General features: G+C 41.0%; 1 protein-coding gene and 1 long non-coding RNA gene across 2 annotated transcripts in view; one reads left to right on the forward strand and one right to left on the reverse strand.

Moving 5' to 3' along the window:
• Positions 1–1,945: 1,945 nt before the first annotated feature.
• LOC148147670 (uncharacterized) lies at positions 1,946–22,059 on the reverse strand. The gene is made up of 2 exons (XR_015759619.1): positions 21,854–22,059; positions 1,946–2,949 (listed from the first exon to the last, which is right to left on the reverse strand). It is a non-coding gene; the product is annotated as an uncharacterized LOC148147670 (long non-coding RNA).
• Positions 22,051–24,872, forward strand: part of nelfcd (negative elongation factor complex member C/D) — a 46,535-nt gene continuing 43,713 nt past the window's right edge. The window contains exons 1-2 of the mRNA XM_043710123.2: positions 22,051–22,190; positions 24,280–24,395. Of these exons, the coding sequence (XP_043566058.1) occupies positions 22,134–22,190; positions 24,280–24,395 (173 nt within the window). The 5' untranslated portion in view covers positions 22,051–22,133. The remainder of the gene's footprint in view (positions 22,191–24,279; positions 24,396–24,872) is intronic.

Genomic DNA, 24,872 nt, shown 5'->3' on the forward strand with positions numbered 1-24,872 from the left:
GGTGGGTTACTCGGCGGAGTGTCGGTGTGGACGTATTGAGCCGAAGGGCCTGTTTCAACAATGTGGGGATTCTAATGTAAAAACTCAATGTATATTTGACGAGGTTCCCTCCTTAGATTCCGAAAATGTTTGTAGGCTTCTAGCACTAGTTCATATATACTTAAAATGGCTTTTTTCGCCTCATCATACTTCCCAGATACCTCTTCTGATAGTGATGCAAATACCTCATAAGCTCGATCTACCAACTTTGTTTTGCATCAATAATATCCATATGGTCACTGGCCATTTCATTTGTTTAGCCACTTTTTCAAATGAAGTGAAATAGATTTCAACAAACGTTTCATCGAACTTCGGCAATATTTGTGATATTTAAATATGTTCCCCATCAAGCCTTTGGCTAAGTTGTGATGGCTCCCAACACTGTCCTCATCACTACTCCTCTTTTCCCCCCTACCTCCACCATCTTAAGTCAGCTTTGAGTTTTCAGTTCCAACCTCCAAAGTTCAAAAACTCTCTCTTTCTCCCTTTCTTTGCTTTTAATTGTTATTCAAACTGTTTTGTTTCCTTGTCTCTTTTTTTGTTTTGCCAGTGTTATTCTTTCTTTTTCTTTTTCTCTTGCCATTGCCTCAAATTCAAACTGCTTCATTTACAATTAAAGTTTAGCCAGTTTGAAAGATTCCAAGTGCATTTCTTGCAATCGTAAATGTTGAGCTATTGCTGCAATTATCTCTCCTTTTTGCACAGATAAAGACAATCCCAACTCCAGTTTGTCTACCAATTCCCAAAGCTTTGCCTTGCTCACTTTGTCTAAAACTCCTGAAGTGACTTCCTCCACTGACTGGAAGCTCTTAGTGACTGAAAGCGCCATTATTGCACAATGTTTATCAACTGAATGCAATACCTGAAAAGAGAACATTAGCACTCACCACTCACTCTCTTTGAATCCAATAATTCTAAACTCAATCTGAAATTGGAGACTTTGATCTCAACAAGAGCCACCAATTTATTTTGGACCAGACCAAACCCCCTCAGTATATATTAAGAAGATAGCCTAGACGTCAACTTTTCTTATTTTTAAAGGCAAGTGTAAGGCATTGTGTTCCAGCTGCAATTTGATTGGTCAAACTAAGAGACTTGAAGCAAAACACACTTTATTTTTACACTATAGTTAAATACAAAAGAAGAATTGGATTAACTTTACTCTACTGAAAAACTTAGCAGAATAATAGATTATTTAGACTACTAAACTGCAACTCGCTCTAATATAGTAACATCCCATAAACACACCCTTGGGAAAGGCAAATTCAGAAAAATAGTTTGTCTCACATGCAATTCTAGCAGCAGGAATAGAACACAAGCTTTTAGCTGAAACAGCTAGGGGAATGACAGCTTTAATTACAGCTTCAAAACCCCAGAAACTACTGAAGGCTAAAACTGAAATCTTGGTTCTGTCAGAGCTTGATCCCACCTATCATGCTGCTTCGATTGTTCCAACTTTTAAAAAAATTTTAGCTTTCTGGTCTCAGAGTGGACAGCCCTGTTCTAAGTTCACAATACTTGCTTTCAAAAGAACATGACAGAACAAATCCTTCTTAAAGGCAAGTCTTGTAATATCAGTAATCATGAAGCATAAATGCAGAGCTAATTTCCAAGGCAAGATGGGGGTTAATTCTTCAGCTTCCTGCCCATCGGTAACTCAGATCACATTAGACCAGAGTGGAGGTATAATTCAATAGCATTGTGTAGAAATTGGAACTTATCTTTGAGAGCAATTTAACCATTTGAGTCCCTATTCAACATAAATGTTAGGTTGTGGATACTACAGGGAGATTGTCACATGCTCAGATTTAGCCGGGACTTAGCTCACTTGCCTGTTGACCGAACCAACCAAATCATGGATACCTTGCATAGAAGGTACCGTCTGAAGAGAGTTATTTGTTTTATGGTAATTTCTTCAACACTACCCTTGTGGATAAGTAATTGATGACCTTACATCGAATGCAAACAAATCTATCTGTAATGTTCCCAAGGTTTGCTTGGGAACTTGCTGGGTATTAATGAGCTCCTTGATTTTAGCTGCAGATGGCAGATGTCTGACAATTGGCAATGAGTTCCTCAATGTCCCTGAAGATCTCAGGCCACTGTATTGGTGTCTGAGCTCTGACCTTTCATTGAGTTATTCCCAAGTGTCCAGGATTCAATTTCCCCAAGGTGTCCTCTCAAACTGAAGCTGGGAAGACCAGTTATTCATCATACACTATATATTAATATCAATGGTAAAATGTTTCCTGTGCTCAAAATACGTTTCCATGGCCACACCACTGGCCCTTTGATGTGCCGATTAATTGGTGCAATATCTGTACTACTAGGTGTATGACCTGACTTCTTGGATGAAACTGATATTAGGATGGGTTAAGCAGTCAACAATTGTTCTGGGGAGCACATCTATGCAGCTTCCCCTGAATATTGATTGGTGAAGTAAGTTGGACAGGAAAACTTACTTAATGTTAAAACATCTGTAAATATCAATATTTTCTTAAACTTCTGAAAAGCATTCAACGATGAGGTTTCCAACACCAGCCTCCTTTCTTCTTGACCATTGTTGCAAGGTTCTATAATGTTGTTGGGTTGGACAAAATGTTTACCTCTGATTTACCAAACACATGAACCTTTGAAGATCCTGGATTGAGGAACTCAAAACTGGTTTTAGTTTTCTTAAGATCAAACAATGTACCTTCACTGTTGACAACATGTCCCAAAATATTAGTAGATTCTTTGGAGAATTCATGTCATTATCTATGAGAGCATCTTCTTGTGGAGACTTTAACACAGCATACAGTCTCTGATCATGATCTTGAACCATAGTCCAAAAGATTAGTATGTCTTCCACGTGGTGTACGACTCTACAAAGATCTTACAAAATGTTTGGCATTGTTCATTGGAATATGCCTGCAGGAAAAGCAAAACAGCAATCTGTTCAAACAAAACCTTCAAAAAGAAGCTGTAAACATGGTAAGAAATCTTAATTATTCATCCAGTGACACTTAGTCAAAATCCTCCATTTGCATTGAGTGTCATCAAAATTATAATTTTGAATAGTTTAGCCTTTAGTTAAACTCTCATCAACCAGGAATATGGATGAATTTCTCTTATTACTGCCTTGCTCAGTTGTGTAAGGTCGAACAGTGCTGTGCCACAAGGATCAGTGCTGGATCCACTGCTTTTCATCATTTATATAAATGATTTGGATGTGAGCATGGGAGGTATAGTTAGTAAGTTTACAGATGACACCACAATTGGAGGTATGGTGGATAGCAAAGAAGGTTACCTCAAAGTACAATGAGATCTTGATCAGATGGGCCAATGGGCTGAGGAGTGGCAGATAGAGTTTAATTTAGATAAATGCGAGGTGCTGCATTTTGGAAAAGCAAATCAGAGCAGGGCTTAGACACTTAATGGTAAGGTCCTGGGGAGTGCTGCTGAACAAAGAGACATTGGAATGCAGATTCATAGTTCCTTAAAGGTGGAGTTGCAGGTAGATAGGATAGTGAAGAAACGTTTGGTATGCTTTCATTTATTGGCCAGACCATTGAGTACAGGAGTTGGGAGGTCATTTGTGGCTGTACAGAACATTGATTAGGCCACTTTTGGAATATTGCATGCAATTCTGTTCTCCCTTCTATTGGAAAGATGTTGTGAAACTTGAAAGGGTTCAGAAAAGATTTACAAGAATGTTGCCACGGTTAGAGGATTTGGGTTATAGGGAGAGGCTGAATAGGCTGGGACTGTTTTCCCTGGAGCGTCAAAGGCTGAGGGGTGACCTTATAGAGGTTTATAAAATCATGAGTGGCATGGATAGGCTAAATAGACAAGGTCTATTCCCTGAGGTTGGGGAGTCGAGAACGAGAGGGCATTGGTTTAGGGTGAGAGGGGAAAGACTTAAACGGGACCTAAGGGGCACCACACAAGAGGGTGGTGTGTGTATGGAATGAGTTGCCAGAGGAAGTGGTGGAGGCTGGTATAAATTGCAACATTTAAAAGGCATCTGGATGGGTATATAAATAGAGGGATTTAGAGGGATATGGGTTAAATCCTGGCAAATGGGACTAGATTCTGGTCTGGACAAGTTGGACCTAAGGGTCTGTTTCCATGCTGTACATCTCTATTACTCCATGACTCTATTACAGAAATTTCAACAGTATCAATATAGTTGGGTACAGTAACCATGCCTAAACACCACTTTGTTGTTTTAATGACGAGGGAAGTAATACCAATTCTTTTCATTTCTGCAAACGAGCTTCTCAACTTGCTTTATTAAGGGATGGGCTGCCTTCCTGAGTAGATAAAAGCATAAGTGTTTCACCTTTTTCTTCAGTGTAATGCTGAATTCAGTTATTAACCTTTAAACAAATTGGAATGTACTTTTTCAAAGGAACTCTTTAGTTTGAGTTACTTACCTCTTCCACCTTTTGAATGAGATTGATGTCATTATGTGCCTTCTCCTCAGGAGTGAGAATGTCTCGTTGTGAAGTACATATAAGTTTTGTAGTACCTGGTACTCCCAATGTTGGAAAGTTTTATAATAAAGCTTTAACATCAATTATGATGCTCCCTGGACCATGTAGTCGAACTTCTGTCGGCTGTAAACAGTATTTTGTCAACAAAGATTTACTATTTGATAATATTGTGACACTAGCTTCTGAGGTATCTATTCACATAAATGATTGGTTCTCTAAGTGCTTGCCTGGCTCGCTGATTTTCCAAATGAAAAAATTAGGCTTGTCTTTTATTGACCTTTCTACTTGTTTATCTCTTTGTATGGTTAGTTTTTGGTTTTTTTTGTTTTGCTTTTTTGTGACTGTGTTGTGCTCTGACACATGTTCTGAAAGTATTCTATTGTTTTACAATAAAATCATTTGGTTCCAATAACTGGTCATTCTTCACATCGGTGAGGTTTCTTTGTTCCACAACATTGGCAACTACTCTGGCAAGTGTTCAATGTCTGTGCTTCACACTGCATTGGTTTATTCAGAGTCTTTTGTGGTTTTCTACTATGAAAAATGAATGTATTCCAAAGATTCCTCCATCAGTCTGTTGAGATCATTAATGAAGTCATCAACTGATTCCCCTTGGCACAGTTTTCTACTGTTAATCCATGATCTTTCAAGCATTTTATTTGTTCTAAGCTGAAAAGATTGTCAAGAGCTTTCAGACCACTTTGATTATATCTGTTGTTTATTTTACCTTTTACCTCTTGATGAGCAACAGCATCAACTGCTATACTCCCAGTTATATGTATTCACAGAAATGTGTTTACTTGTTCAGCATCTGATTTAGTATCAGTTTAGAAGCTCTTCTAATTCAAGAACAGTTATCTCCATGATGTCCAATTTGTATTTTCTTCAGTGTTTCTCTGAAATTAAATCTTCCTGGCATACAATTTCTGATGTCCGAAAATGGTTTTTATTTTGTAGTAATAGTATTTTTTTCTCTGCTTTGCTACTTTACTGATGGTTTTCCCTCTTTATGTAGTTTAATGTAGCTTTTTACAACTTTCCTGGATGTAATGGAGTCTCACAAATTAAACTTGTTTGAGAACAGAATTGTTCAATTCTTTGAATTGTCTAACTCAATTCTACATTACATGAGTGGATTCATGATTTCCCCGTCTCAGTGCTTCCAGATTCTGTGAAATTCTCCTTTGGCTTTGATAATTCCATTTTATTCCCCGAGCCATGACTTGTATCTGTGTCCAGTTGTGGTAATTCCTCATCTGAGCTGGAACTAACTTTTAAAAAAAATCTTGCCCTTTCAGCCTGAGTTACTGTGTTCAATAAAATTTCCCCTATATACCAGGGAATTTGAGTTTAAACTCACGGAGTCTCCAATTTGTGTTCATTCATTGGCTAAACAAGGACATGGAGCCATTCCCACAGACCACCACCTCTCAATGCAACATGTACCTCTGCCCTGGAGCTGCAGATTGCTTCCAGTCCAGTGTATCTCGGATCAGGTCTGAAATGCTTTTGGTCATTTTTAAAAATGTACTTTTATTATTAGGTGGTTGGGCATGATTAACATGCCGTCTGCTGCAAATAGTCATTATTTCCTGTATAAGTTTTAGATTTCTCGATAACTTAATAAATCTTTTCCAAGAACAAAAACACATCTAATGTCAGACTTTGATACAGTCCACCAGTCAATGGGACGTAATGCCTACATAACTTGCATCAGGCTAGCATTGAAGTTCATACAACACATCACTCATGTGTAGTTGGCAAAATATCTTTTTCGCTTGATGGTTGTCAGTCGAGAAAACCACTTATGGGTTTGTGTGAGACTATAATTTTACCTGTGGTTCAATTTTTTGAGACCCCTTCCCCTTCTGGTGTATTCTGAGGTAGAGAGGGCACCACTCAGGGCCAAAACTGGTGAAGAGAGACACTTTCTTGAGTTTTTGTGATATAAAGCAAGTGATGATTTGATCGCGGAGCCATCACACAGGATAGTTTTGTGTTACCCTATCTCAACATTGAACTTACATAGTAAGCAAATGGCTAGGGCCCTTTCATTCAAGATTGATCTTATGGCGGAACAATGTTTACTCTGATCAGTGAATGTAGGCTTTTGGTAGACAGTAGTTGAGAACCAAAAACAGAAGTTTCTGGGAAAGCTCAGCAGGCCTGCAGCATCTGTGAAGAAAAGTCAGAGTTAATGTTTCTACCTGGCGACCCTTCTTCAGTAGTTATGAACCTATTGGTAGGTACCTTAACTAACACGTCGAGGAAAGGGAGCTTGTTTGATTACTGCATTTCACTGGTAAATTTCAGTACAAAATGGATCTCATTAAGTTGTGTAAAGAAATTCTTTGATGAAGCTGGTGATTTAAAGATTGTAAATGTGTCATCTATGAACTGGAAGTATGCAAAGGGTAGGAAGATTAATGCAGACACTGCAAACCATTTATTATTTTCAACTTCATACAAAGTTTAATGAATGATCTTTGTGTATGCTATTATTTCCTTATACTTTTGTTATTTAACAAATATAACACTTTAAATCAACATCTAACGAAGTGTTATTCTGGTATCATCTGAAGACGTAGAACATCACATGAAGGCATGTGACTAAACCCAGCTGAGAAGGGTTTTTGTTTGATCCTTGAGTACACTAATTGATTGAATTAGCAGCAGAAGTGAAACTCCTTGGGACATGAGAAATTAAGGATCACTCTAATAGTAGCCTGAGATAGAAGCCAAGAATAAATTTAACATAAGAATGAAGATGCACCAAAGTTATAACAGTCTCGATGGCAACAATGTCCCTGATAGCAAGGTATTGCCTTCAACTCTTGAGTCACAGAAAGTAAGTGAAATTGGTTTGTGAGCTTTTCCCATTCATACAGAAACAGGAAAATGTATCCCCACAGTTGACTCTTAAGCTTTGCTTAGCTTTGGTCACATTGTAATCAGACTCATGTCTGTCACCAGGGCCTTGAGGACACTTATCATATAGAAAGTGGGGAAATAGATGGTGACATCTTGATATATGTCCAGATGACAGAGGAGGAAGACTTGAAACACATAAAAGTGGATAAATCCCAATGACCTGATGAGGTGTTTCCTAGAACTCGGTGGGAGGCTAGGGAAGTGATTGCTGGGCCTCTTACTGAAATATTTCTGTCTTTGATAGTCACAGGTGAGGTGCTAGAAGACTGTAGTTTGGTGAACGTGGTGCCACTATATACAAAAGGTGGTAAGGACAAGCCAGGGAACTATAGACCAGTGAGCCTGATATCAGTGGTGGGCAAGTTGTTGGAGGGAATCCTAAGGGACAGGATGTACATGCATTTGGAAAGGCAAAGACTGATTAGGATAGTCAACATGGCTTTGTACGTGGGAAATCATGTCTCACAAACTTGATTGAGTTTTTTGAAGAAGTAACAAAGAGGATTGATGAGGGCAGAGCAGTAGATGTGATCTATGTGGACTTCAGTAAGGAGTTCGATAAGGTTCCCCATAGGAAACTGGTTAGCAAGGTTAGATATCATGGAATACAGGAAGAACTAGCCATTTGGATACAGAACTGGCTCAAAGGTGAAAGACACAGGGTGGTGGTGGAGGGTTGTTTTTCAGACTGGAGGCCTGTGACCAGTGGAGTGCCGCAAGGGTGCTGGGTCCACTACTTTCCATCATTTATATAAATGACTTGGATGTGAGCATAAGAGGTGTAGTTAGTAAATGTGCACATGACACCAAAATTGGAGATGTAGTGGACAGCGAAGAAGATTACCTCAGATTACAATGGGATCTTGATCAGATGGGCCAATGGGCTGAGAAGTGGCAGATGAAGTTTAATTCAGATAAATGTGAGTTGCTGCATTTTGGGAAAGTAAATCTTAGCAGGACTCATACACTTAATGGTAAGGTCCTTGGGAGTGTTGCTAAACAAAGAGACCTTGGAGTGTAGGTTCATAGCTCTTTGAAAGTGGAGTTGCAGGTAGATAAGATAGTGAAGAAGGCATTTGGTATGCTATCCCTTATTAATCAGTGTATTGAGTACAGGAGTTGGGAGGTCATGTTGAGGCTGCACAGGACATTGGTTGGGCCACTATTGGAATATTGCGTGCAATTCTGATCTCCCTGTTATAGGACGGATGTTGTGAAACTTGAAAGGGTTCAGAAAAGATTTACAAGGATGTTGCCAGGATTGGAGGATTTGAGCTATAGGGAGAGGTTGAACAGACTAGGGCTGTTTTCCCTGGAGCGTCAGAGGCTGAGGGGTGACCTTATAGAGGTTTACAAAATCATGAGGGGTATGGATAGGATAAATGGACAAAGTCTTTTCCCTAGGGTTGGGGAGTCCAGGTCTAGAGGGCATAGGTTTAGGGTGAGTGTGCAAAGATATAAAAGAGACCTAAAGGGTAACTTTTTCATGCAGAGGGTGGTGCATGTATGGAATGAGCTGCCAGAGGAAGTGGTGGAGACTAGTACAATTGCAACATTTGGAAGGCACCTGGATGGGTATCTAAATAGGAAGGGTTTGGAGGGATATGGTCCGAGTGCTGGCAGGTGGGACTAGATTCGGTTGGGATATCTGGTTGGCATGGACGGGTTAGACCGAAGGGTCTGTTTCTGCGCTGTACATCTCTATGAATCCATGATTCTACATAGCATGGGAACGGACCCTTCAGTCCAATTTGCCCATGCTGACCAGACATCCTAATCCGATCTAGTCCCATTTGCCAAGATGTGGCCCATATCTCTCTAAACCGTTCCTATTCATAAACCCATTCATACGCCATTTAAATCTTGCACTTGTACAAGCCTTATCTGGTAGCTCATCCCATACATGTACCCCTCAGGTCCTTTTAAAATCTTTCCCCTCACCTTAAACCTATGTTCTCTAGTTTTGGACACCTTACACTGGAAAAAGACCTTGACTATTCATCCAATGATTTTATAAACCTCTATTCTTCTGTGCAAAAGAGATAGAGGCTTATCTTTCAGGTGAGTCTTTAAACCAATATCCTGTTTGCCTTCTCTAGTGGATGTAAAAGGTTCCATGACACTGATGGCAGTAAAGCAGAGAGATTCTCTCCATCCTCCTGACCAATACTAACCCTCAAACAACATTACTAACGTAGATTATCTGGTCATTAATCTGAGTTGTCCTTCTGTGATCTTTCTGTACACAATCTTCAGTAAGGCGTTCGACAAGGTTCCCCATGGGAGACTGATTATCAAGGTTAGATCTCATGGAATACAGGGAGAACTAGCCATTTGGATACAGAACTGGCTCAAAGGTAGAAGACACAGGGTGGTGGTGGAGGGATGTTTTTCAGACTGGAGGGCTGTGATCAGTGGAGTGCCACAAGGATCGGTGCTGGGTCCTCTACTTTTTGTCATTTACATAAATGATTTGGATGCGAGCATAAGAGGTACAGTTAGTAAGTTTGCAGATGACACCAAAATTGGAGGTGTTGTGGACAGTGAAGAGGGTTACCTCAGATTACAATAGGATCTGGACCAGATGGGCTGAGAAGTAGCAGATGGAGTTTAATTCAGATAAATGCGAGGTGCTGCATTTTGGGAAAGCAGGACTTATACACTTAATGGTAAGGTCCTAGGGAGTGTTGCTGAACAAAGAGACCTTGGAGTGCAGGTTCATAGCTCCTTGAAAGTGGAGTCACAGGTAAATAGGATAGTGAAGAAGGCGTTTGGTATGCTTTCCTTTATTGGCCAGAATATTGAGTACAGGAGTTGGGAGGTCATATTGCAGCTGTACAGGACATTGGTTAGGCCACTGTTGGAATATTGCATGCAATTCTGGTCTCCTTCCTATTGGAAAGATGTTGTGAAACTTGAAAGGGGTCAGAAAAGACTTACAAGGATGTTGCCAGGGTTGGAGGATTTGAGCTATAGGGAGAGGCTGAACAGGCTGGGGCTGTTTTCCCTGGAGCGTCAGAGGCTGAGGGGTGACCTTATAGAGGTTTACAAAATTATGAGGGGCATGGATAGGATAAATTGACAAAGTCTTTTCCCTGGGGTTGGGAGTCCAGAACTAGAGGGCATAGGTTTAGGGTGAGAAGTGAAAGATATAAAAGAGACCTAAGGAGCAACTTTTTCACGCAGAGGGTGGTACATGTATGGAATGAGCTGCCAGAGGAAGTGGTGGAGGCTGGTATAATTGCAACATTTAAGAGGCTTTGGTTGGGTATATGAATAGGAAGGGTTTGGAGTGATATGGGCCGGGTACTGGCAGGTCGGACTTGATTGGTTTGGGATATCTGGTCGGCATGAATGGGTTGGACCGAAGGGTCTGTTTCCATGCTGTACATCTCTATGACTCTATTATTCTAAATGAGCTGCTGCATTTGTGTTACAGTCATGACAATGTTTTAAATGTACCTTGTTGTCTAAGATATGTTTAGAACATACTGAGATTGTGAGAAGTACAGGATAAATGTGAGCTCTTATTTTCTTTCATTTATGGGTTGATTTGGACAAAGCCATCTTCCTTTGCCAAATAAGTTTTTCGCCAAGCTGAAGTAAATTAGTATTGAATTTGATGCTGCAAGTACATAAGAAACAACGTAATATACCCTGTAACCCATCTTTCATTGAATGCATATAAATGATTTCTGTCAGCACAAAGGTTTCAGGAACCTTTGCTGTAAGACAACCCTAGATAGTCATCATCATTGGCGGTACCTCACAGATGAGGATGACTCTCTTCCACTCTCACAGTGAGTCCGTAGGTGGCTGTACAGTTCAATGCGGCTTCTGCAAACTGCCAAACTTAGGTCAAAAGGTGGTCGTGGGAAGGGGTAGGTGGGACATTTTTGTCATAGCTGGTTCCTTGTGCTCTTTTTGCTTGGCTTCCCTTTTTACCCAATGGTAAGTCTCAAGGTGCTCAACGCCTTCCCGGACACTCCTCCTCCACTTTGGACGGTCTTGGACCAGTAACAGACAATGACCAATATGCTCCACATGTGGTACATTTGGTACACATCTCTTCCTCTCACAAGGATACGTTCCTGGTTTCCAGACCAATTATCCATTCTTATGTTCATCACCAGCTTGCCCACGTGTTTCCCATATGTGAAAATATTTAGCACCTCCTAAAGTATTATTACACTGAATTTAATGAATTGTACATGAGATACAAGTTTACAGATTAAGCCTCTGAAATAGAAGGGACTGTTTTGAATTCCCAATCCAGATTGATCTCAGTCATATTATTAAGCTGGATAATATTACACTGTTCAGAAGAGATTTACCAGAATGTTATCGGATGTGAAAGGTTATAAAGAAAAGCTGGATAGGCTGAGACCTTTTGCACTGGAGCATCGGAGGTTGACAGGTGACCTTATAGAGGTTTATAAAATCATGAGGGGTATAGATAGGGTTAATGACAGGTATCTTTTCCCTCGGATAAGGGATTTCAAGACTGGGGGCACATTTTTAAGGTGAGGGGAGAGAGATTTTAAAAAGACATGAGGAGCAAATCTTTTACACAGAGGGTGGTTTGCAAGTGGAATAAACTTTCTGAGGAAGTGGTGGATGGGGGGACAGTTACAGCATTTTAAAGACACTTGGATAAGTTCATGAATAGCTGAAAATGTGTTGCTGGAAAAGTGCAGCAGGTCAGGCACCATCCAAGGAGCAGGAGAATCGATGTTTTGGGCATGAGCCCTTCTTCAGGAATGAGGAAAGTGTGCCCAGCAGGCTAAGATAAAAGGTAGGGAGGAGGGACTTGGGGGAAGGGCGTTGGAAATGCGATAGGTGGAAGGAGGTTAAGGTGAAGGTGATAGGCCAGAGTGGGGTGGGGGCGGAGAGGTCAGGAAGAAGATTGCAGGTTAGGAAGGTGGTGCTGAGTTTGAGGGTTGGGACTGAGACAAGGTGGGGGGAGGGGAAATGAGGAAACTGGAGAAATCTGAGTTCATCCCTTGTGGTTGTAGGGTTCCTAGGCGGAAGATGAGGTGCTCTTCCTCCAGCTGTCGTGTTGCTATGGTCTGGCAATGGAGAAGTCCAAGGACCTGCATGTCCTTGGTGGAGTGGGAGGGGGAGTTGAAGTGTTGAGCCACGGGGTGGTTGGGTTGGTTGGTCCGGGTGTCCCAGAGGTTGCAGGGGAAGGTGCTGGGAGTGAAGGTTGGGTTGGTGGGGGATGTGGATCTGACGAGGGAGTCACGGAGGGAGTGGTCTTTTCGGAACGCTTGCGCTTTTCCAGCAACACATCTTCAGCTCTGATCTCCAGCATCTGCAGTCCTCACTTTCTCCTCTAAGTTCATGAATAGGAAAGGTTTGGAGGGATATGGGCTAGGAGCAGGCAGGTGGGACTGGGTTAGTTTGGGATTATGTTCAGCATGGACTGGTTCGACTGAAGGGTCTGTTTCTGTGTTGTATAACTCCATGTTTCTATGAATCTATGAATTTCAGTCCAGCCAAATGCAGAAAACTAACACAAACGACGCTGGCTCATTAAGGCTGTCAAAAATACTTCATTTAAGGACACTCACCACAAAATAGCTCAACCACTGAGTCATAATTCAGCCAGCACATTCAATAGAATGGCTGACTATGTAGAACGCATTATAAGAATATATATTGCCTGAGTGGTCATCTAGAACCATGCATCCAACATGCTTATATGTTGGTTCAATCTCAAAGGACTTCAAAGCATCACAAAGTAAAAAGAAAAGTGAATAATTTATTGGAAGCTTGCAGTCCTCTATTGGTTGCTGGGACCACAAATCCTAACACCACATTCATTCTCATTTCCCATGTGCTCCATGCATTAAACTGCAAAAGTGCTAAAGTATCCAGCTCTCGAGGGTCCAGAGAGCATCAGCTGTGATGATTCAGTGCAGGGATTTATGTTGTCCCAAAAGTTCGCAATGGGAAATTCTCCAGATAGAGGTGAGTACGAGGTGATAAAAGACATGGACTAAGAGGCTGACTCGTAGTGAGACCAGTGGCAGAGTGACATTAGGAATCACAGTGTGACACGAATGCACAGAAAGAAACTGATTGGTGAGTTGGGCTAGTAAATACAGGTATTTCTAGTCTTTAAAGTAAAGGTAAAGTTTTCAGTTTGTTGGGTCTCCATGACTTTTGCTTCTCTCTTTTCTTAAACAAAAAGCCAGTTAAGTATAAGGTTGACACTGATGATTTATTTTTATAGATATAAAATATCATGACAGTAAAGTCTAAAGAGCAGAGAATCTCGAGTATTTAATGTATAAATCATATCGGGTACAATAGTGATGGCAGGAGCAATGGTAGATGTTTCGAAAAATAGTTCATGGTTCACAACAAATAAAGAACATAATGAGAAAGATTCAAGGAAGGGGATAATCCATCCATGGTTAACCAGTGAAATTAGGGACAGTATCAAATAAATGAAAAAAAGCACAATGTGGCAATGATTAGTGGTAAACCAGTAGATTAAGAAAGTGTTAGAGATAACAAAATATGACCAAAAACAATTAAAGAGTGAATAATGTTAAAAGGGACAGCGAGAGCTTCTTTAAATATATAAAAAGGAAGAGAGAGGCCAAAGTGAGCTTAGGCCGCTAAGTAAACAAAGCTGTGTAAATAGTAGTGGGGAATCAGGAAATGTCAGAGCAGTTGAATAAATACTTTGCATCAGTCTTTACAGTCAAGGACACTAACGGCATTCCAAAAATATTAAATAATCAAGGGCCAAAAGGAGAGAAAATAAATAACTATCACTAGGGAAAAAGTGATAGGTAAACAAATGGGGTTAAAGACAAATAAGGCCCCTGGACCTGATGGGATGTATTCTGGGATATCAGTGAAAGTAGCCACAGAGATCGTGAATGCACTGGTACAGGTACACAATCCTTGATCCAAAATCCTTGGGGCCCTTTGTTTTTTTTGAAATTTGGAATTTTTCTGATTTTGGAATAAATGATACTTTGACAGTGAAATAAAAAAAATACTGGACAGGAGACGCACGTGTGACTAGTACGAGCGCTGAGACACATTTGACACCTGCCAGTGCTGGGCCACGCCGCCGCGTCACACCTGAGTGACATGGGTCGAGTGGGTGTGGAGTTGGGTCACCTGTTTGCACACTAAACAACCTTGATATGCAGAAAAAAACTGCACGAGAAAAACTTTAGTTTCTGAGCTTTCTGGATTTCGGAATTTCAGATAAAGGATTGTGTACTCGTAGTAATCTTCCAATTCTCCTTAGATTCTGGAAAAATTGCAGACAATTAGAAAACTGTCAATGTAAAACAGCTTTATTTTAAAAAGAAATTAAACAAAAACACAGGTAAATATGTACCAGTTAACTAAATATCAATTTTGGGAAAATGTTAGATTATTATAAAGGATGTAATAGCCGAACATAACTTCATGAAGGGGAAATCTTACCTACCAAGTTTATTAGATTTGTTTGAAGCGTAACAAACAGGATACATAAAGGGAAAACATTGCATATAATATATTTGGATTTTCAAAAGGATTTTAATAAAGTACCACACGTTAGGCCACTTAATAAAAGCTCATAGAGTTGAGGGTAGTGCATTGTAATGGATTAAGGACAGGCTAACTAATAAGGCAGTGAATTGGGACATTTTCAGAATGGCAACCTTTACCTAGTGGTGTGCCACAGGGATTAATGCTGGGGCCACAATTATTGCAATATATATTATAGACTTGGATGAGGAAAGTGAATATACTATGGTCAAGTTTGCGATGACACAAAATAGTTGGAAATGCAAGTGGTGAGGATGACACAAAGTTTCACCAAAAGGATGCATACAGGCTAAGCAAGTAGAAACAAATCTTAGCAGATGGAGGGCTACAGAAAGCTACTGCACAGAAAGAGTTGGCCATAAATCACAAAAGCCAGCATACAAATTCAGCAGGTAATAGGGAATGCAGATTGAATATTGCCCTTTATTTAAAAGGGTATCAAGTTTAAAATTAGGGAGGTCTTACTAAAAATATACAATGCACTGGTCAGACCACGGATGGAAGCCTACAAACAGTTTTGGGTCCTTATCTCAGGAAAGACATAACGATATTGGAGATAGCCCAGAGATGTTTCAGTAAATTGAGCCTGAGTATTGAGGGGCTACCTTATGAGGAGAAGTTAAGTAGGTTGAACCTAAAATCATTGGAGTTTAGAAGAATGAGCAATTACCTCATTCAAGCTTTCAAGATTCTTAGGGGACTTGACAAGGTAGATTTGGAGAGGTTTGGCTCCTTGTGAGAGAGTCGAGGACAATAGTGCATAATTTCTCATTATCATCTCATAATGAGAGGTCATCCATTTAAGACAGAGATGAGGAGGAAGTTCTTCTCTCAGTGGGAACTGAATCACTGGAATTCTTTACCACAGAGGGCTGCTGAGGCTGGGTCGGTCAAGGTTTAGATAGACAGATTTTTAATCAGTAAGGGAATCAAGAATTATGGGTAGAAAAGTGGATTATCAAATCAGCCAGATTCTCATTGAATAGTGGAGGAGACTCAATTGGCTGAATAGTCTAGTTCTGTTTCTATGTCTTATGAGTTGGCAACATTCTGTTGTGGGATGGGTGTGATCCACTGAATGCGAGGAGATAGCAACAACATTCAAATGCTAACATTCTCAGAACATAGTGGGCTGATGTTGGATGTGCTGGCTGTTAGCGTGTGGGTTACATATTCAAGTGAGGTGTTAGTCATACTGCAGCTGTTTGTGATGCTGACTTGACAGCTAAACAACCTAAGTTTGTGGTCAATCTCAGTATTACGTGGCTCCCTTAACTGTTCAGCATTTATACTGTTTCTTAGCTTGAGAAAGAAAATATTGCATTTATAAATTGTCTTGGTCTATTTCCTCGTAACATTTCAAACTATTCCACACACAACAAACTACTTTGAAGTGCATTGATGGTCATTTTGCACACAGCAAGATGCAACAAACATGTCATTTATTGACAGCTTCTAGGAAACTTAATCAGGGTACTAAGTGAGCTCTCTATGGAAAACTCTGCATGGGAGAACTCTTTACTGCTCTCTAGATGATACCAGAAAATCTTTTCTGTCCACCTCAACCATATATATGTAAGTGAAAGAAAACTCCAAGGTCAGAGGTGACATGTGATTTGACCATGGGACCACACACACTGCTGCATGCAGAGAACTCTGATAACAATGTGGTTGCTGAAGTGAACGAAGGACAGCATTACTCATAGAAAAACTTAATTGCTGTGGGGATCAGTTCCTGAACATACTATCAATTCTAGTGTTAAATAAGACATATAAAATATTTGAACTGGTTGACCTTGTGTTATCTGGCAAGGCTTGTCAGGGCAATTGAAGTGACATCATTTAATATATGTTGTTCAAGGATGTAGGTTTTCTTGCTCGGCTGGAAGGTTTGGTTTCAGTTGTTTTGTCACCATACTAAGTAACATCAACAGTGAGCCTCTGGATGAAGCACTAGTGGTGTGGCCCACTTATCATTTATGTGTTTACATTTACTTGGGTTGTTGATGTCATTTCCTGTGGTGATGTCATTTTCTGTTCTGTTTCTCAGGGCGTGGTAAATAGGATTCAAGTCAATGTGTTTGTTGATAGAGTTCCAGTTGGAATGCCATGCTTCTAGGAATTCTCGTGCGTGTCTGTTTGGCTTGTCCTAGGATGGATGTGTTGTCCCAATCAAAGTGGTGTCCTTCCTTGTCTGTATGTAAAGATACTATTGAGAGTGGGTCATGTCTTTTTGTAGCTAGTTAATGTTCATGTATCCTGGTGGCTCGTTTTCTGCTTGTTTGTCCAATGTAGTATTTGTTACAGTTCTTGCAAGGTATTTTGTAAATGACATTAGTTTTGCTTGTTGTCTGTATAGGGTCCTTCAAGTTCATTAGCTGCTGTTTTAGTGTGCTGGTGGGTTTGTAGCGAACCATGATGCCAAGAGGTCTGAATAGTCTGGCAGTCATTTCTGAGATGTCTTTGATATAGGGGAGAGTGGCTAGGGTTTTCTGAATGTGTTTTGTCTGCTTGTTTGGGTTTGTTGCTGAGAAATCGGTGGATGTGTTCATTGGGTACCTGTTATGTTTGAATGCACTGTATAGTTAATTTTCCTCTGCTCTTCGTACTTCCTCTATGCTGCAGTGTGTGGTGGCTCATTGAGATAATGTTCTAATGCAGCTCCGTATGTGGGTGTTGGGATGATTGCTTCTGTAGTACAGTATTTGGTCCTTATGTGTGATTTTCCAGTAGACACTGGTTTGAAGTTCCCCAATATGCTGTTCAAGCCTGAGCAATCTCAAGACACAGGAGCATATTGGCTATGATAACTGGACCAGTAACCAAAAGGCCTGAATTAGTAATCTTGAGATATGAGTTCAATTCACACCAGAGCACCTTGAGATTGCTAATTCATTAAATAAACTGGGAATAAAAAAAAGTTTCAGTAATAGTGATGATGAAACCACTGGATTGCCCTCGTTCAGTGGAGGAAATTTGCTGAATTTAACTGTCATGGAATCAGAGAATGGTTACTGCACAGAAGGACATTTGGCCCATTGCATCAATGCTGACCTTCCAAAGAAGCAAATCCCTGTCTATTCTCCTCAGGTGTAGCTAATGTGTTACTCCAAACATACAACAATGCGCTTGACTTTTTATTGTCTTCTGAAATGGTTTAGAAAGCCACTCAGTTGTACTAAACTACAACAACAATGTATAATTAGAATATAACTGGAAGGATTGGAGCATATTCTTAGAGGGCTAAAGGAATGAAAGGATATGGGTGAAATTGGGAACGAGGTACTGAGTTGGATGAACCGCCATGATGATGTTGAATGACAGAGCAGGCTGATTGGTCTATTTAACTCTTATTTTCTATAAGAGAGAATATAGAGAGATTAGGAGAGAAATTTAAAAATGTACAAAAGTAATGAGGAACTTTGAAAATAAATTATCAAACATTATAAATAAAATATTAAAATATTTTATAGATGCATCTTTTGAAACATAAAGGTTATGAAAGCAACACATGTGATTGACTTAGTGAAGCAATCCCACAATGGAGGGATCAGATCGAAGAATCAAAGAAATACAGGAAGAGAAGACTCCTATTTATAGTCTGATCCTCTATAGTGATGGAGTTGAACATACAAGTGCAAAGGCAAGGCTGAAGCATTTACAAACACCTTAAATAATAAGTACCAAATGGATGATCCACCTCTGCCTCCTTCTGAGACCACAGCGTCACAGATGCTATTCTTTAGCCAATTTAATTCATTCAAAGGGATATCAAGAAACTTTGGAGACACTGGATACAGAAAAGGCTATGGGCCATGACAGCATCTAAGAATTAGTACCAAACTCATAGCCAAACTGTTCCAGTACAGCTACAGTACTGGCATCCACCCATGTATGTCCTTTTCTCAAGAAGCAAGATAAATCCAGTCTTATTAGTCCAATCTTGATCATTGGCGAGTTGATGGAAAATGTCTTTGATAGTACTATAAAGTAAGAATTATAACCTCCTCACTCACTTTGGGTTCTGCCAAGAATACTTGAATTTGACCTCATTACAGCCAAACCTAAAAAAAGCTGAATTTCAGAGGTCAAATGCAATTGACTGCATTTTCACAATTTTGATATAATTTGGTTTCATATTGAGCATTGAACAATACACTGTTGGGTTCAGGTTAAACAGTAGTTAAAAAATTAATTCATTAATAAGAAGTCTGAACATGGGAGATAGAGAAAAACATTGGTGGAAGCATGAGAACCAGAGGCCACTGATTTAAGTAACTGGCAATAGAAGCAATACTGCATGAGAGAAAAAAATCATGCATCAAGTATTTAGGATCTGCAAAACACTGACTGAGAGTGTTGTGGTGGCAGGATCAATTTGAGATTCTCAAAAGGGAATTGGATCAATTTGAGATTCTCAAAAGGGAATTGGAGCATTATCAGAAAAGGAAACATTTGCCAGGCAATGGGAAAAAGGCAGATGAAGATGAGTGTTGAGTGGCACTATGTTAATTGCTTCTTCAGAGAAACTGCACTGACATAGTGGGCATAATAATCTCCTCTATAGCATAACCATTCTACGGTTTCACAACAACGGGACGACTAAAGTGCTTTGTAGACAAATAATTACTCTTGAAATATAATTATTGTTATAATGTAGGAACATGCAGCCATTTCATATGGCAAGCTCAAATGTGGGAGTGACTAGACAATTTTTTTGAGATGATGTTGTTCCAGGGATAAAGAATGGCCAGAAAGCCGGGGATAACTAATTTGAATGTTCTACAAACTATATTCTTCCAAGAATCTAGAATTGGGATCTCATATTAAAATCTCAGCTAATAGACTGCAACCCCAACAGTATAACATTTCTTCATCCATTACAATGGAATGGTACTTGAATACAGAATCTTGCCACTCAGAGGTGATAGTGCAACTCTTTTAAATTCATTCATGGAAAGTGGGCATTGCTGGCTGGCAAGTATTTATTGCTCGTCTTGAGTTGCCCTTGAGAATGTGGTGGTGAGCTGCCTTCTTGATCTGCTGCAGTCCACCTGCTATGGGTTGATTTATAATGCCCTTCAAAAGGCCATTTCAGATTTTGACCCAGTGACGGTGACGGAACAGCATTATAATTCCAAGTCAGGATGGTGAGTGGCTTGGCGGGGAACTTCCAGGTGGTGGTGTTCCTATGTATCAGCTGCCCTCCTTCTAGATGGAAGTGGTTATGCATTTGGAAGGTGTTGTCTGAGGATTTTTGGTGAATTTCTGCAGTGCATTTCTGTAGATAATACACACACTGCTACTGAGCGTTGGTGTGGAGGGTGTGGATGTTTGTGGATGCAGTGCCAATCAAGTCGGCTGCTTTGTCCTGGATGGTGTCAAGCTTGAGTGTTGTTGGAGCTGCAGCCATCAAAGCAAGTGGGGAGTATTCCATCACACTCCTAATTCATGCCTTGTGGATGATGGATAGACTTTGAGGATCAGGAGGTGAGTTACATCCCTCAGTATCTTGATCTGCTGTTGTAGTCACTGCGTTTATGTAGCGGGTCCAGTTGAGTTTCTGATCAATGGTAAACCCGAAGATATTGATAGTGGGATATTTAGTGATGGCTGTGCCATTGAATGTCAAGAGGGGGACGGGCAGTTAGACTGGGTCTTATTGGTGATGGTCATGGTTCCGGTATTTGCCACTTGTCAACTTACTGACATTCAAGGATCACCCATTTTAACAGCTCCATCATTTGGGTAGCTGTGGCTCCTATCAGAAGGATGTTGTGAACCTTGAAGGGGTTCAGAAAAGATTTACAAAGATGTTGCCAGGGTTGGAAGGTTTAAGCTATAGGGATAGGCTGAATAGGCTGGGGTTGTTTTCCCTGGGTGTTGAAAGCTGAATGGTGACCTTGCAGAGGTTTATAAAATTGTGAGGGGCATGGATAGGATAATTAGATGAGGTCTTTTCCTTGGAGTTGGGGAGTCCAGAATTAGATGGCATAGGTTTAGGGTGAGAGGGGAAAAGTTTAAAAGGGATCAAAGGGACAACTTTTTCACGGAGAGTGGTGCGTGTATGAAAAGTGCTGTCAGAGGAAGTGGTGGAGGCTAATACAATTATAACATTTAAAAGCTGTCAGAGGAAGTGGTGGAGGCTAATACAATTATAACATTTAAAAGCCATGATGTGGACGTGCCAGTGTTGAACTGGGGGGGTCAAAGTTGAAAATCACAACACCAGGTTATAGTCCAACAGCTTTATTTGGAAGTACTAGCTTTTGGAGTGCTGCCCTTCATCAGATACCTGATGAAGGAGCAGGGCTCTGGAAGCTAACATTTCCAAATAAACCTGTTGGACAATAACCCAGTATTGTATGATTTTTAACATTTAAAAGGCATCAGGATGGGTATATGATTGGGAGGGTTTAGAGGGCTTTGGGGGTCAAAAAACGTGGCGCTGGAATCTCCTGATGAAGTTCTTATGCTCGAAACGTTGACTCCCCTGCTGCTCAACCTGCTGTGCTTTTCCAGCGCCATACTTTTTGACTCTGATCTCCGGCATCTGCAGTCCTCACTTTCTCCTTTGGAGGGAAATGGGCCAAGTGCTGGCAAATGGGAACTAGATTAGGTTGAGATATCTGGTCGGCATGGACGAGTTGAACCCAAGGGTCTGTTTCAGTGCTGTGTATCTCTAGGACTGTATGACTTCAGTTGCCCAGGTCACATATATCTCTGTCTCTACACCTTTCCTCTTTCATGACAGTCTTTGAAACATATTACTGCATTTGACCCAAGCTTTTGATGAGCACGCCCTAATATTTCTTTTTATGACTTGATGCTTTATAACTTACCTGTGAAAGGCAGTGAGCCCTTTGTTAGGCTAAAATCACCACGTATGTGAAATTATTATCGAACAACAAGCTCTGGTTCATAATTGCGGTGGCTGTAGTTGCTCCTCCAGTGCTGTAGATGGCACTGTAGCTGGAGGTCTGTCGTCGCTGCTGCTGGCGGCGGAGGGGGGGTCCCTGCCGCCCGGCCGTGCATCTGTTTGCGCCTCAGTCGATGGGAGAACGGTGTACTGAGCGTGCGGCAACTGGGGGCGGCGGGTGAGGAGATCTCTGGGCAAAAGGGATGAGCGAGGAGTATTTCGGCAGTGCTGCGGACTGGGAGGAGCAGGATGGCTCCATGGTGAGGATCAGGCGGCGCACCTGCACCATGTACTGTAGAGTTAGGCCGCGAATGTCGGCGAGAAGCCGTTAGAGGGGGCGGGGCTAGGGAGTTGGGCGCCTCCGGTTGAGCGGACCGGAAGTGAGGGCGAGCGCGTGGGCGGGATAATTGTGGGCGTGGCTTACCGACCTGGAGGCGGGGTCTGGTGAGAGGCTGGCAGGCAGGATGGGTGGACCAAACCCACTCGCACGTATTTAATCTTCGTTGCTCATTCCCCACAGCTCCATCTTCTAGGCATTCCTCTGTATATAATAACCTATTCCAAAAACACACACACACACACACACATATATATATATATATATATATACACACACACACACACACACACATATATATATATATATATATATATATACACACACACACACATATATATATATATATATACACACACACACACACATATATATATATATATATATATATATATACACACACACACACACTGACCTGTTTCTGAGGAATCCCTACAAATATCAGGTGACCCCTATGTCTGTATGAACATAGTCCCAAGAATCTGTTTGAATTGGGGCCTTGCCGCCATTCTCAGCTTCCCAAAAAGCATTCTGTTTTCGCAGGGCATGAGGCCATTGGAAGCTTCGCCAACATTTACAGCAAGACTCTGAAGTTAAAGTATTTCTGGTTGATGTGCAAGACTATGTACTACTAATTTGAAACTAGTGGCCTCAGTCTATAGTTCTTTAGTCTTTGTTGCCTCTGCCTTTATACCTGCAGTATGGCTCACTGCCCCCATTTTCTGAACTCTCTCTGGTACAGTATTGTTTCATGGACACACAGCACCTTGATACTTGCCAGTGGTAACAAAACTGATCGCTTGATTCATGGGAACATTGGAGTTCCTCCTATTACTTTTATAATCCGAACATATGTTTGCAGTATCAAATATTGGTCAGGATTGCAGACCCTGGCTCATTTTATCCTCGGCAATTTGAGTACTTCTGCTAATTTGTAACCAATCCGGTTCAAGCCACGATTGACTCTGAGATGCTCTGAAAATGACAATTGCTCTCCTTAATGGTGAGTTAGATGAGCTCATGATCACTATTATCATCGTGCTAAAATAAGCACTGCCGCACTTAGGTGGTAGTGTGGGGGTTAAAAAAAAAAATGGGGGAAGCACTACCGCACTTAGGTGGTAGAAAAAAAACAATAAACGGGGGAAAACTGCCAAAAAGAAAAAGAAAAAAAAACTTATCATCGTGCTGTCAGGTCACGACATTCCTCTCATTCTGGCATCTTCCAATCTTTGTCGTTGTCGCTGCCCATTTTTCTTTCAGTTGTCAAATCCCTTGGCTCTGGAAATCTTTTCGTAAGCCTTTCTGCTTCTCTGTTAGGCTTAAGGGTGGCTCACTGCTGCTTCACAGTGTCCGGGACCTAGTTTTGATTCCAGCTTTGAGTGATTGTGTGTGTGTGGACTTTGGATGCTCTCCTCATATCTGCGTGGGTTTCGGCCGGGTGCTCTGGTTTCCTCCTACAGTTCAAGGATGTGCAGGCTAGGGTGGATTGGCCATGCTAAATTGCCCATAGCGTCCACAGATTACAAGCTAGGTAGATTAGCCGTGGGAAATAGAGGGTTAAAGCGATAGTTGTTGTCTCGGTGGGATGTTCTTTGAAGGGGTCGGTGTGGACTTGATGGGCTGAATAACCTGCTTCCACACTCGGGATTCTATGATAAAAACTTGAGATCTTTGTGTTGTAATTTTGGTCACTTGTTCTAATATCGTCTTCTGTTCTTTGGTGTCAGAGTTTGTTTACTGATTCTTTCGAAGCAGTTTGGTGTATTTTACTGTTAGAGGCATCATACAAAAATATATAGATGCAACATTTTGCTCTGTCTTATCTGTACTCTTTCCTCTGTAAAATTCCTTGCTCTTGAGGGTGACTCATCCTTTTGGGTTTTAAAGCTTCAAGTTTGAAGTTTAAATCAGCACCTTCAGAAGAAGGAAAAGTAGAAAGGGAGAGAAAGAGGGGAGTTTGAAAGGAAACGTGTTCCCGGCCTGACTATTAATGTGATATTCTCACACAGCACGATGAGGATGAGGGGGATGGTGAAGATGATGCAGAGGTGCAGCAGGAGTGCCTGCAAAGATTTTCCAGCCGAGACTACATAATGGAGCCACCTATATTCAACACACTGAAAAGGTAAGAGAAACCTGTAGCTATGGACAAGTTGGATACCATCACACTCAGTACTGTTTCATTCACAACCGAGACCAGCCACACTCCATACTGTTTCACTCTCAGTGCGGACAGAAGTTTACAGATTGTTTTTGTTCTCTCTTTTGAGTAAGTTTCAGCTCTAGTAGTTAAAATGAAACAGTCTTTTGTTCAGATCCTTCATTGCAGCTTGTTTCATCTGCACCTTATTGTGTTTAGCTTGCGGTTTGTAAGCAGTACACACTTTACAAGTGTTTAGACATATACAGAGGCATTCCTGTCCTATAGGATTTAACACCAATTTATAACCAGGACCTTCAACCATTTGGATGGCACGATGGCTCAGTGGTTAGCATTGCTGCTTCACAGTGCCGTAGACCCAGGTTTGATTTCAGCCTTGGGTGACTGTGTGGAATTTGCACGATCTCTCCATGTCTGTGTGGGTATCATCCGGGTGCTCTG

This window comes from Chiloscyllium plagiosum, unplaced genomic scaffold (genome assembly GCF_037043375.1).
Source record: "Chiloscyllium plagiosum isolate Xiang-an unplaced genomic scaffold, Cpla_swu_hap1 HiC_scaffold_15, whole genome shotgun sequence".
In the NCBI taxonomy this organism is placed as follows: domain Eukaryota; kingdom Metazoa; phylum Chordata; class Chondrichthyes; order Orectolobiformes; family Hemiscylliidae; genus Chiloscyllium; species Chiloscyllium plagiosum.